Source organism: Pelophylax lessonae (genome assembly GCF_965119305.1).
Source record: "Pelophylax lessonae genome assembly, chromosome: 3".
In the NCBI taxonomy this organism is placed as follows: domain Eukaryota; kingdom Metazoa; phylum Chordata; class Amphibia; order Anura; family Ranidae; genus Pelophylax; species Pelophylax lessonae.
Window position 1 is genome coordinate 660,485,383 of NC_138770.1, and position 14,771 is coordinate 660,500,153.

At 44.0% G+C, this 14,771-nt stretch overlaps 1 protein-coding gene across 1 annotated transcript in view; it reads right to left on the reverse strand.

Moving 5' to 3' along the window:
* Nucleotides 1–444: 444 nt before the first annotated feature.
* The window catches only part of LOC309550871 (leucine-rich repeat neuronal protein 4-like), a 44,002-nt gene continuing 29,675 nt past the window's right edge, over nt 445–14,771 (reverse strand). Inside the window, exon 5 of the mRNA XM_082251238.1 lies at nt 445–1,729. Within this exon, the coding sequence (XP_082107364.1) occupies nt 547–1,729 (1,183 nt within the window). The 3' untranslated portion in view covers nt 445–546. The remainder of the gene's footprint in view (nt 1,730–14,771) is intronic.

Consider the following 14,771-nt stretch of genomic DNA (forward strand, 5'->3'; position numbering starts at 1 on the left):
TTCACATGGTCGGTCCGGTTTTCAGGCAGACCCAATCAAACCCGACGTGGCTATTGTAACCGGACTTGTGTCCATTTACACCCAGCTACCTCCAATTCAATCCACTAAAATAACCAGAAGGGGATCTGTCCCCTCCAGTCTGGGTGGATTGAAGGGCCCCTAGAGTAGAGTGGGCTGTGTCCAAGTCCACTCTGCATATGCAGAGTTGACACAGACCTGTCATCTGCCTGCTGCACTCACTGTGGCCCGCGACCAGTTACCAAGTTGCTTAAGTGGCCCTCAAAGGGTTGGGCATCCCTGCTTTAAACTAATCTTTTCTTCCCCTACCCTAAACCAAGATGGTTTTCATTTTGCCATGCAGATCCTAGTTGATAATTTGGGACCTCTATTGTAGTCCCAGCTGGGGCACAGAAGGTTTGCTGGGCACAAAACTTAGTAGGCACCTTGTGATCCAAACTTTTAAAAAGCACTTTTAATTACTTATAAATTATTAAAAATAAGTTTATAGATGAAGCAGATCCTGAAAAGAGACATAAACCCTCTTTTTTAATGATATGATGGAATGGTCAAATGATACTCAAATGCTGGGTTCTTGTAGGACACCAGATGGGTGTCGTATTGATTTACCATGTTATTTCTACATGTCTTATACAAGCAGGCAGCTAGCACAGTAATAATTATTAGAAAGAGCCCCCCTAATCCACCTAATATAGCAAGCATCATAATATAACTTGGCTTGGTTTTAAATTCTGCGCAGGGAGTCCTAGACGCCATGTTCTCTGCCATGCTTTGCCCTTTTTTATTAAAGGCCACAACGCATACTTTATAGGTAGTGTATGGTGATAAGTTATACAAAGAGTATTGTCTCATAGCGACATAAATGTTATCAACAGTCTTGTTCTGGTCATCAGACTCATATACAAGCTGGTATCTTTCCACTATGGAATTTGGTGAACACCAGTGGATCAGTGCTGATGTGTCTGTTATCTCAGATACATTATTCAAATATGGTGGATCTGGAATTATATTCTCTCCTGAAAGGCCAGGGCACAAGCATTGGGTCACTGCCTGCAGTTCGGTGCAGGGTGTTTGAAGGTGTCTACAGCCATCATAGTCACAGATGGATATTGTGTTCTGGATCGTTGATCTCTCTGGTGGACTCTCCTCATCATCATAATCTTGTGTGTAATCCCGGGGACTGCCAGCTTGTTCCTCGTTAGAACTGTCTTCTAAAATGGGTTGACCAGAACCGGCTTTTGTGCTGCCTGTTGGACTGGAGAACTCTTTAGTGGTCAATGTTGAAGCTGTTGTGTACTTACTGTCTGTTGAAGATCCACCAAGAGCATTCATGGACATTATACTGCCCTTAGTGTAGCCACTTCCAGCATCAAGAGTGATGGTTCCCTGAATATCTGCATTTGTTTGTGCTTTAGGGGATAAAATATTTGAATTGGCTGCTGTTGTTTTATAAACGGTAATGCTTTCTGGAAGGACAGGAAGGTGGGGTTTTTGTCCCATCTCCTCGGGTCTTGGTGTGGCTGTCACAGAATCTTTTTGTGTTCTTGTTTCAAAGTCGGTGACGTTGTTGGTTGGTGTTGACATTTTGAAATCTTCCATCTTATTTTGTGAAGAATTCTTCTGGTTTGATTGGCAGAAATTAAGATACTCCACTAAGGAAATATATGGTGTATCGCCTCCTTTAATAGAGTGGCAGTGGGTTTCACTTTTCCTAGAATAAACCAGTAGACAATTACATTGGACTGATTTCAACAGCAAAACCATAGGCGTGCACAGCCTATTGCATTAGGGTGTACATGCCAAAGCTCAAACACACGTGTGTGTCTGTGTGTATGTATGTATGTATGTATGTATATATATATATATATATATATATATACACATGTAATATCCAATGGCTGCCACCACACACAAATCAGGGATAAAAATGGGCCTGGGTGCACAGCAGAGACTGCAGCTCATATAAACCAAAAAAGAGAGCGGCACCCACGGGTCTTGAAAGGTGGACACACAATGACGGTTTTAATCAATCGACGTTTCGACGAGACACATCCTGAGGAAGACGAGCTTGTGCCTCATCGATTAAAACCGTCATTGTGTATTCGCCTTTCAAGGCCCATGAGTGCCGCTCTCTTTTCTTTGTATATATATAATATATATATATATATTTATACACACACACACTCTTATAAATAAAATACCAAGAGAAAAACCATACAACTATGGACTGGTACTAGAGAGGAACGGCCAGACATTTTTATAAAAAAAATATACATTTTTATTACAAACTATTATTAAAAGACAGTCAAAAAAACCATGAAAGAATACTCTAATTGGACGATATAGGCCATATAGTAGGACTACAGAAATAAATCTTAGATATATGTTCCAAGAGGTTGACACGTTTCACATCTAACTGTTTCCTCAGGACCTCATTGTCTTGGCAGCGAAGAACATTGGCATATCGCCCTATGAGTATGACATGAAGATGGTGGTATAGTATGCGGTGCAAAGCGGATGCCTGGAAAAGCATGGCAAAATTAATGCATACCATATAGTATAGCCTTAATTAAGAGCCACTTAAAAAAATCACAATATCTGGTGTAAAAGGATATTAGGTCATATTTCAATATCCTATCCTCCAATAGGACCAAACAACCTGCATATATACATGTGTCACGATCCGGGGTCAGGCTCGAAGACCAGTAGCTATAGCAGTCGCAGGTCACACAGGAACCAGCAGGATAGGAACACTGGCAGGTCACCCAGGCAGATGACGCAGGCTCACCTGTGGTGCGGAGTCTAAGTACTAACCGGTTAGCACCAGGTCGCGGTCCTCAAGATCGCCCCAACAGGAGGTGAGCAAGTCAGAGTCCAGTAGCATATAGGGATTAAGCTGAAGCGTAGTCAAGGAGTAGCCAAAGGTCGGTAACCAGTAGTTGCAGGTTGGGATCAAGCAGAAGAGTAGTCGAGGAACAAGCCAAGTGTCGATAACGGATGGTAGCAAACAGTGGCGTAGCGTGGGGGGTGCAGGGGGGGCCGGCCGCACCGGGCACAACATTTGGGGGGGCGCATCCCACGCCATTGTCACTCTAGCAAACTTTAAAAATTCTTCCTAGCGTGTCACTTCAGCCGCCGCCATCTTCAGGCTAAACGATGGCCGGTCGGCGCCCTGTGATTGGGCCAACATTGTCATGTGCGGCAGCGGGGCTGGCCAGTGGCAGAGCCCCGCCTCGCTTCTGGAGCCTGCCTCGCCGTCTTCTAAGTCAGCCCTGCATATGCCTCTGTCCCGCCTCCTCTAAGCTCTCACAATCCTCCCCGACCCGCCCCCTGTAAGGGCTCGATGACGCGGTGGTGTCCTCTGTGTAGTGGGCAGTGTAGTGGGCAGTGCAGTGTAGTGTAGTGTAGTGGGCAGTGTAGTGGTCAGGTAGGAATCAGGTAGGTCATTGTAAGGGTCAGTGTCGTTGACAGGTAGGTCAGTGTAGTGGCCAGTACAAGAATCAGGTATGTTAGCATAGTGGACTGGTAGGTCAGTATAGGAATCAGGCTGGTCAGTACTATTGTAGGAAGGGACTCGGGGAGTACTAAAAGTCCGCAGGTTAGGGGGCGCAAATTACATGCCTTGCCCTGGGCACTGACAACCCACGCTACGCCACTGGTAGCAAAGATACGGACGGCAGCAGGAGAGACAAGCAAGATATCGGCTGTTGAAGGTACAATATTCTGGCAACCAGGAAGTGCAAAGACATGGCTTATAACAGGAAGTTCATGGGAGGAGCAAAGGGTTCAAGGTTCAAGGCAATAAAGATTCATAGCAGGATCATTCAAGGATTTGTCCAGGGATCTGTCCAGGGATCTGTCCAGCATTCCAGGTAGCTCAGCAAGTAGAGTCATTGCCAGACACCATGGAAGTCCCAGGTTTAAGTCCGGGTCCTGACAACATGGCTGGATGGTGGCATGCAAGTGCTGGATATTGTCTGGTGAACTGTCATATTGGTGTCAGTATATATTGAGGAGGTACACTAACAAATGAACATATGTTGGGAGAAATGGATGTGTTCCATTTGGGAACTTTTTGTAACAACTTATAAATGCAGGTTGTTTGGTTCCCTTGGAGGATAGGATATTGAAATATGACCTAATATCCTTTTACACAAAATATTGTGATTTTTTAAGTGGCTCTTAATTAAGGCTATACCGTATGGTATGCATTCATTTTGCCATGCTGTCCCAGGCATCCGCTTTGCACCGCATACTATACCACCATCTTCATGTCATTCTCATAGGGCGATATGCCAATGTTCTTTGCTGCCAAGACAATGAGGTCCTGAGGAAGCAGTTAGATGTGAAACACGTCGACCTCATGGAACATATAGCAAAGATTTATTCCTGTAGTCCTACTATGTTGCCTATATCATCCAATTAGAGTATTTCTTCATGGTTTCATGACAGTCTTTTAATAATATTTTGTAATAAACATTTAAAAAAAAAAATGTCTGGCCGTTCCTCTCTGGTACCAGTAAAGTCCAATAGTATTTGGTTTTTCTCTTGGTAATGTGTATTCATGGAAGAGGTACACTCTAAATATCCCAATTCTCTTTCATTACGACTTATAAATAAATGTAAACAAACATTTTAAAATATATTAAAACATGGACAGTGTCAGTAGAGCAGTGGGCGTGTCAGTAGGACAGAGGTTGGTGTCAGTAGGGCAGTGAATTTTTTATTTAAAAAACTTTTTTTTTATTATTATTTTTAACATTTTTTTAAAATTATTTTTTACAATATTATTTTTTACTATTTTTTTTTACAACTTTTTTAGGAGCCCCATTGAGTGGCTTTGGTGAAATACCAGGGGTCTAAACAGAGACAGACTTTAAAGACAGAGAACGGGACTAAGGACAGAGATTCCCAACTCTCTTTCTCTGCAGCCTCAGCTGCACTGGACAGTGAATGAATGGGAAGTGCTCTGTCCTGAGCGGCTTCCTGTTCATTCACAAACTAAAGCACATAGCTCTAGGGTTGCCACCTCATCACTTTAAACAAGGAAACATATTAATTACACAGGTTCTGTGGCTAATATAATTCAGATAAGGCACTAAGTGAGTTTAATTACCAGTTTAATCAGCCACAGAATCTGTGTAATGAATGTGTGTCCTGGTTTAAAGGGATGAGGTGGCAATTCAAGCCTAGTAAACACAGGTTACTATGCTTCAGTTTTGAATGAACGCAGTGATTTATCCTTAGCGATCGGAAGGGTCTGTATCCTTCATTTTCTACTTTTTCTGTTTCCATCCTGAAACATCCCCTGTGTACCTGCAGCAGCTGCTGGCGGGAAAGGAGAGGAGTGAAGCCAGAAGCACTATGGAGGAGGGGGGCCTGGGCAGCAGGGGAAATCTGCGCCGCACAGGGTGATTAGGCTGTGCCCAGGCTTGCCTGGCACACCCCATGCACATGTCTATGAGCACAATGTACAAAATGTAAGCTTAATGGCTGCATGCAGGTGACACATAATTTTTTTCTTTTTTATATTAGTCAAGAGATGTTTTTACTTATGGACCTTGCTTTGTACTCTGTTCCAAATCATTTGGTAGAGGGGGGATTATAGCAGTGGTGGCCCATTCATTAGGGGCCCCCCTATCCATGCGTCCGGCCCCCTAATCTACATGCAGGGCACCGGATGCATAGATTCCAATAGGGGATTTTTTTTTTAAGCACATGATTAGAGCCAGAGGCTCTAATAGGCTTCAAAAAAAGGGTGGGCTTGGGGCGTAGAGCACTGCGCCCTGAGCCCACCCAGTTGTGTGAATGAACATTTGCTATTGCCACACTGATTCTCCCCCCAGCCAATCAGGAAGCGGGTCCTGAGACCTGTTTTCCGATTGGCCAAAAGGAGGGAGGAGACGGCCACCAAGAGGGAACATGAAGACTGAGGGGGACGTCGCTGCTGCCTGTCAGTCCCGCAGAGCAAGGTAAGTAAACTGGCATGGGGGGGCGGGGGATATGGTGGTGCGGGCTGAAGTGATTGGGGGGGGGGTTCCATCTGACACCCGCCCCCCCGACTGATGGAGCACCAGGCGCCACTGCATTATAGTGTGGGGTTGTTTTTCAGGGGTTGGGCTTGGCCCCTTAGTTCCATTGAAGGGAACTCTTAAGGCGTCAGCATACCAAGACATTTTGGACAATTTCATGCTCCCAACTTTGTGGGAAGAGTTTGGGGATGGCCCCTTCCTGTTCCAACATGACTGCGCACCAGTGCACAAAGCAAGGTCCATAAAGACATGGATGAGCACGTTTGGGGTGGAGGAACTTGACTGGCCTGCAAAGAGTCCTGACCTCAACCCGATAAAACACCTTTGAGATGAATTAGAGCACAGACTGTGAGCCAGGCCTTCTCATCCAACATCAGTGCCTGACCTCACAAATGCGCTTCTGGAAGAACGGTCAAACATTCCCATAGACACACTCCTAAACCTTGTGGACAGTCTTCCCAGAAGAGTTGAAGCTGTTATAGCTGCAAAGGGTGGGCCAACTCAATATTGAACCCTACGGACTAAAGCCCCGTACACACGTACCGATGGTCGGCTTACAAATGTTCCTCTTTTCTCCCCGGGATGTCGGTGTCTGCTGAAAAGTGCAAAGACAGCACAAGGACAGCACAAGAATTTTGTCCGCCGACTGCAGAAGTGATGTCATGTAATGGTTAACTTTCCCTGTGTTTTCTATTTTCTGAGCATGCCCAGTCTTGCAAATCTGCGGTCTGTCGGCCGAATTGTGTACTGACAGGCGAACAATCGTCCGTTCTGGTGTCGGCATACAAATATTTTCATGTTTGCAAGAAAGACTTTTGTCCGCGGATTGTGCGCAGACATCTGTCGGAGGCACCATACTAACACGCGTACAATCGGCAGATCCTTCGTCCACCGACGTTTGTATGCCGACGATCGGTACGTGTGTACGGGCCTTAAGACTGGGATGCCATTAAAGTTCATGTGTGTAGAAAGGCGTCCCAATACTATTGGCAATATAGTGTATATGCATCCATATTGCAAAAAGAAAAAATGTGTGTTTTTTTTTAGTTTTTGCATTGCACCCTGCAAAGTATTGCAACCACGATCAGCAGAATGAGGGTGCAATGCACAGGCTCCCACAGACTATTCCTCAAGCCCCAGATCTGTACAAAGGCATGTGCCTGCAGTTTGAGAAAGCAATGGACTAGGAATTGTAGTGACTTCACTGTACTTAGGCACCGTTGAGAACTATGAGCCCCTCTGCCATGGTGGCAGATAGGACTTGTATAGTGAAAAATGCCAGCAACTCGGTATACTCCTCTATTAGAACTTTATTTGCTACATGTAAATAGACACTGTGTACAAAACAAACGTGGTTCAGTAAATGCTGTATTCGCCAAATAGGTTCGATTTTGTACAATGTGTCTATTTACACATTGCTAAATGTAGCAAATAAAGTTCTAATAGAGGAGTATACTGAGTTGCTGGCATTTTTCACTATGGACTGACAGCATTGGGGGTACAAAATCCCAGCCTGTGCACAGTTTTCCAGCGCAGAACCTTGGATTGAGCAGTTAAGCTGGGGTACGGTCCATGTTCTCATTAGATAGGACTCGTAGTCTTCCCTTCCCAGTTCCATGTTAATGGTTGTGTGAATGGATGGTGCATCTGTGCATGCGGAGCCAAGAAGACACTAGAAGAAAACACAAGCGCCGACTAAGTGTAGCTTTAGCAACTTTCTGGACCGGAAGGTTTTACCCCCTTAATGACCAGGCCGTTTTTTGCGATTCGGCACTGCGTTACTTTAACGGACAATTGTGCAGTCGTGCAACGCTGTACCTAAATCTTTTTCCCCCCCACAAATGGAGCTTTCCTTTGGTGGTATTTGATCACCTGTGCGATTTTTATTTTTTATGCTATGATTAGTGCTGTGATAAACAAAAAAAGAGCGACAACTCTGAAAAAAAACAAAACAATATTTTTCACTTTCTGCTATAAAACATTCCCAATAAAAAAAAAAAAAAAATGTAAAGATCTAATTTTGTCATCATTTTAGGCCAATTTGTATTCTGCTACATATTTTTGGTAAAAATAATCCAAATAAGCGTATTTTGATTGGTTTGCACAAAAGTTACCATGTCTACAAACTAGGGGAAAGATTTATGATATTTTAATTTATTTAATTACTAGTAATGGCGGCGATCTGCGATTTTTAGCAGGACTGTGACATTGCAACGGACAGATAGGACCCCTAACGGACATTTTTGGGTGGACCAGTGATATTACTACAGTAATCAGTGCTAAAAATATGTACTGTTACTGTACGAATGACACTGGCAGGGAAGGGGTTAACACCATGGGGCGATCAAAGGGTTAAGTGTATGCCTAGGGGAGTGTTTTCTAACTGTGAGGAGGATGGGCTTGTAAAATCTATACAGAGACCTGTGATCCTAAATAGGAGGAACACAGGAGCTCTGTACTGATTCCTAAGAGAACAGCGGTGTGCTGTGTTTACAACAGCAGACCGCTGTTCTCTCTTCATGGGGAGTGATCACAGGTGCCGGCCCCGTGAATCAGCTTCCCCGCTGGATAATGGGGGCGCGCATTCGCCCCTAGGATCGCTCCCGAGTCCCGCGGATTGCCGTACAGGTACGGCGATTCGCGCAGCTGAGTCAGCCTGCCGCAGTATATATGCCGCAGTATATGCAGTTAATGAGATAAAACAAGGGGAATGGCACTCACAAAGGGGGTGTAAAAACAGGCACATCAATAGTGCCGCAACACCGGGATCCTCTGCGTTATCTGGGGCTGCGGACTATTGATGTGCCTAGTTTTACACCCCCTTTGTGAGTGGCATTCCCCTTGTTTTATCTCATTAACCACTTAAGCCCCGGAAGATTTTACCCCCTTCCTGACCAGGGGGTATTTTGCGATTCGGCACTGAGTGACTTTAACGGACAATTGCGCGGTCGTGCGACGCCGTACCTAAACGAATTTGACGTCCTTTTTTTCCCACAAACAGAGCTTTCTTTTGGTGGTATTTGATCACCTGTGCGATTTTTTGATCATGCGCTATAAACAAAAAAAAGCGTCAATTTTGCAAAAATAACAATATTTTTCACATTTTTTTATAATCAAAATTTTTTTACATTTTCGGCCAATTTGTTTTATGCTACATATGTTTGGTAAAAAAAAATCGCAAAAAGCGTATTTTGATTGGTTTGCGCAAAAGTTATCGCGTTTACTAACAAAGGGAAAGATTTTTGTCATTTTTGTTGTTTTTTTTAAACGCGTAATGGCGGCGATCTGCGATTTTTTTGCGGTACTGCGACATTGCGGCGGACAGATCGGACCCTTGACTGACATTTTTGACACTTTTGGGGTTACCAGTGACATTACTGCAGTAATCAGTGGTATACATATGCACTGTTACTGTAAAAATACACTGGTAGTGAAGGGGTTAACTTTATTTGAGAGGGAGGGGCTGTGTGTGTCCCTAGGGGCGTGATTCTAACTGTGATTGGCTGTGGCTTGAGCTGTAGGAACACTGATCACATAGTAGATCCGTATGATCAGTGTTTCTACAAAGGGGAGAATGACAGGCGGCTTGTTTACACTAGCCGCCTGACTTTCTCCCTCTCCCCCGACGATCGCCGGTCACACGCGCGGGGGGGGTCCGTGACCACGCGGGAGCGGGAGCGCGCCTCCGGCGGCGCGCGCTCGCTCCCCAGAGCCTCACAGGCTAGTGACGTTTATATACGTCACTTTGCCTGTGAGGGGCTGACCGCCGCAGTATATCTACTTGCGGCGGTCGGCAAGTGGTTAAAGTTCCTAAATGCTACACTTAGTAGGCGCTTGTGTTTTCTTCTATTGTTCATTCCAAGTGCCTACTAAGTGTAGCTTTTAGGAACTTTAATGAGATAAAACAAAGGGAATGCTACTCACAAAGGGGGTGTTAAAAAAGGTACATCAATAGTGCCGCAGCCCCAGATGATGCAGAGGATCCCAGTGCTGCAGCACTATTGATGTGCCTGTTTTTACACCCCCTTTGTGAGTAGCATTCCCCTTGCTTTATCTCATTAAAGTTCCTAAAAGCTACACTTAGTAGGCGCCTGTGTTTTCTTCTATTGTTTTCTCCAGAGTTGTCTTCTTGCTCCCACACATAGCTGCCAGCTTGATCTACTCCAAATGGAACTTTATGGACTTCCTATAGACTTTTGGCGCTTTTCCACTGCATGGAACCGAACGGTTCGGCTCGCTTTTGTGCTTTTCCACTGCTGGTACCGCATGGTATAGTGTAGGAACGGTTCGGTGCGGTACGGTACGGCGGCGCTTTTCCACTGCATGGAACCGAACGGTACGGTACGGTACGGCTCTGAAAAAACAGTACCTACTCGATTGTGGTTCCAACAGGTACCAAACTGGTACCATATCCCACAATCCTTTGCATGCAGTCACTACTAGCCACTGATTGGTCAGAGAATCCCACCCACCCCATTGTTATCCCACCCACTTAACTTTAGTACTACTTTAGTGGAAAAGCAAACCATACCGTACCGTACCGAACCGTTCCAACCCTATACCATGCGGTACCAGCAGTGGAAAAGCAAACTGGGCCAAGCAGGGCCGAGTAGAGCTGAGCCGGTACTTGCAGTGGAAAAGTGCCATTTTTTCCCCAATATAGACTAATTGTATTATCCTTTGCCCTGTTCCATTTTAGCTCAGGACTCATTGCCTGTATATGCTCCAGTTCCTTTTCCTTTTTTGCCAAGAAGATCCATTCCAAATAAAACAAAATCAACAGAAGCCTGTGGGGAAAAGAATCTCATGATTTAGGTGTTTGAGGGTGTGGGGTGCAGAATGGCACTAAGTTTCACGTCTCACCCTAAATATGGGTGTAACATGAAACAATATCAGAAAGGTGGAATCTGCCTTTAAAGCGGAGTTCCGGCCACAAAATCGACATAATCGTTTTTGGGCCATCCGCTTGCTCTGTGTCACCTGAAAAAGAAATGGATAGTTAAGATTTTTTTTTCTCTACTTACCTTGTTACTGAAGAAAAATATACTCACCTTTCTTCCACTTCCTCCCTCTGCGGCCCGTCACTGCCTCTTTGCATTGATTCCTGGGAGCTGAAAGTCATCGCTCGAAGGAATCAATGCGCCTGCACCGGCCCCGCTCGTCACTTCCGGTGCGGCGCCTCATTCCCTGCTAAACAGCTTCTGGGCATGCCCAGAAGCTGTGGAGGGATGACGCGCCCGCACCGGAAGTGACGAGTGGGGCCAGTGCAGGCGCATTCTGGGAGAAGAGGACACGGAAGAGGACGCAGAAGAGGGACGCGCTGGCTTCAGCTGCCCACATCCGAGATGGCAGCGCTGGAGAAAAATTTTTCAAGGTAAGTATTTCTTCTAAAAGGTAAGTGCGACACGGGACAGATCAGAGGCTAGCCATTGTGGAATGTACTAGCCCTGACTGTCCCGGGGGTATTTTTATTGAAAAAAAAATTTAGTGGCCGGAACTCCGCTTTAAGGAGCATTGGCTGTGACACCACCAGGGGGCAGTAACAAGACCAGTCAGGGCACCAGCAGGAAGCAGCACAAACTACCTCCTAGCCCCCCCCCCGCCCTTCTGGAACAGGTGCCACAGAGGGTCATGTGACAAAGGATTTAAGAAAATAGTTTTAGAGTTTAGAGGCATTTATTTCTTTACAGTATTTTTTCATTTTAGAGCATGTTTGCTGGGTCTGGGGAGCAAATAAGTTTGCTTTTTCCCGGAGGTGAGTTTCAAAGTACAGTAAAATCTGGTTTGAGATTAAGTTGGTTTGAGAGCGCTTTGCAAGACAAGCAAGTTTTTAAAATAAATTTTGACTTGATATACAAGCGATGTCTTGAATTGATATAAAAGTAGCGTCACGTCACAACAGAGTATAAAAGAGAAGAGAGGCGCCTCTAAGTGTAGCAATATGGTTACATTTAATGAAGGTTCAACATTTAGCAACTCACATGGTTGATGAATAAAAGAGGCACGTCTAAGTATGCAGGCATCCGGGGTAAAGCTGTTCACATAGACCGTCCTCCGCACCGCCATCTACATTATTATTGTTATTATTATACAGGATTTATATAGCGCCAACAGTTTGCGCAGCGCTTTACAATGTGAGGGAAGACAAGACAGTTACCATACAGTTCAAAACAGGAGGAACTAGAGGACCCTGCTCGTTAGAGCTTAAAATCTAGAAGTCATCCCTTCCACACTGCGCTCCACGAACGCTTCAAGCCTCACTTTCAGATCGCTCTACTGCAGGGTAGTCTTCCCGGTCACAGTTACAGACTGACAGCAGTGAGAGTCAGCGGTGAGGAGGACGGTCTATGTGGACAGCTTTACCCCCGGATGCCTGCATACTTAGATGTGCCTGTTTTAATCATCAACCATGTGAGTTGCTAAATGTTGAACCTTCATTAACCACTTGAGCCCTGCCCGCCACAGTTTTACTGCGGCAGGTAGCCGCTCCTGGGGAAAGCTATGTTATTACAGGAGACTCTAGGGGGCACACTCCCGACCCCGCTTGTCAGCCAGGGAGCCAGCGCGTGTGACCGGCAGCTCCAATGGCCGCCGGCCACTCGCGATCTCCCGCAGCAGAGAGAGATAATGGACGGCTGATGTAAACACAGCCGTCTGTCATTCTCCCTGAAGTAATCACAGAGGCTATGTGATCCTGCTATATAGGATTGCATGTCTCTGTGATTACTTCACAAGCCACGCCCCCTGACAGTTAGAATCACGCCCTTAGGGACACAGTTAACCCCTTCCCTGCCAGTGTCATTTTTACAGTAACAGTGCATATTTTTAGCACTGATTACTGTAATAATGTCACTGGTCCCCCCAAAAGTGTCAAAAATGTCAGTTAGGGGTCCGATCTGTCCTCCGCAATGTCGCAGTCCCGCAAAAAAAATCGCAGATTGCCGCCATAACTAGTAAAAAAACCAAACAATAAAAATTACGCAAATCTTTCCCGTAGTTAGTAAACGCAATAACTTTTGCGCAAACCAATCAAAATACGCTTATTGCGATTTTTTTTACCAAAAATATGAAGCAGAAAATAAATTAACCTAAAATTTTTAAAAAAAATTTGATTTTTTACATTTTTTTTTTTTTCATACAAATTCAATTTCATACAAAAAAATGTGAAAAATATATATATTTTTTTTTAATTGTCGCTCTTTTTTTGTTTATAATGCAAAAAAAAAATCGCACAAATGATCAAATACCACCAAAGAAAGCTCTGTTTGTGGGGAAAAAAAGGACGTCAATTTTGTTTGGGTACAGCATCGCAATTGTCCGTTAAAGTCACGCAGCACCGTATCGCAAAATAGGGCCTGGTCATTGAGCAGCCAAATCCTCCGGTCTGAAAGTGGTTAAATGTAACCATATTGCTACACTTAGAGGCGCCTCTCTTCTCTTTTATACTCTGTAGCTCCTGCTGCATTTTGCTTCTAATCCCCTTGTGGAGGCGCCATTTGTGGATGGACATCACATTGCTATAATCTTTTTATATGGACCATAAACTGAAGGATTTATGAATAAATGGTTGTGGAATGAATCATCTGAGTTTCCATTATTTCTTATGGGGAAATTCGCTTTGATATACGAGTGCTTTGGATTACAAGCATGTTTCCGGAATGAATTATGCTCGCAATCCAAAGTTCTACTGTACACGTTTATAAAATAATGTTTTATATTATTACTATTTTTTTTAAATATATATATATATATATATATAATATATATAAAAAAAAATATATATATAAATATATATATATATATATATATATATATATATATATATATAATATAAAATCTTTAATAAATGAATATTTATTACATGCTGTGTACTGTATGTGGGTCTGTACTTGCAAAGCTTGATTTCCTGAAAAGAAAGCCCAGCATTGCCTCTGTGCTTTATGACAGATGGTGTTCACCTGCTAGCTCAGATTCTTGCAAGCAAAGTATCCCTCCTCTACCTCATTCAGGTCTATATTCTGCACCTCTCTGGGACTGTAGCTAGCTTAACACTGCCGCCATAAGAACACATTCTATTTTTGTAAATGAATACAGGGTGCTCTTGGATAGGATGAGCTGAAGATTGTGACATCACCACCCCCTCCTCTCCACCTTGTCCAATCAGGAAACATCTTGAAAATATAAACATAGCGTTCTGTAAATGGCAGCAGTGCCAAGCGAGTTCCCCTCCCCCGCTCGCACAGAGCCTGAACAGGGCTCAGAATTTCACAGCTATCACTGTAGTAGAGCCGACTACTCCAGTGATTTCCAGCTTCAATGGTGGCCCCAAGGGTACGAGTAATGTGTATTTACATTGCACCAAGTTGGACAAATGTATTCAATATTCAATACAAATAATTTCTGATTTTTAGCTTTAAAAATTCTATTAGCCATTTTTTAATAAAAATTTAAAACGTTCTAATAATAACTATTTGAAAAATAGAAATGATCAGCAGGAATAAAAAAATGATTAAGAGGAATGGAGGAAAATGAACTATTTAGGGTCAATCAAGAGTTAAAATGGGGTGAATTTTTTTTTTTTTTACTTGTCAGGTTTCTTTAACTGACATAATGTACAGATGGAAGTGTATCCTGATGTTACATTGTATTTCTCTATTTCCCATCTGAACAATGTTTATAAACATGCAAATGCCCACTTGGGCAAGGGGGAGGGGAGCTCTT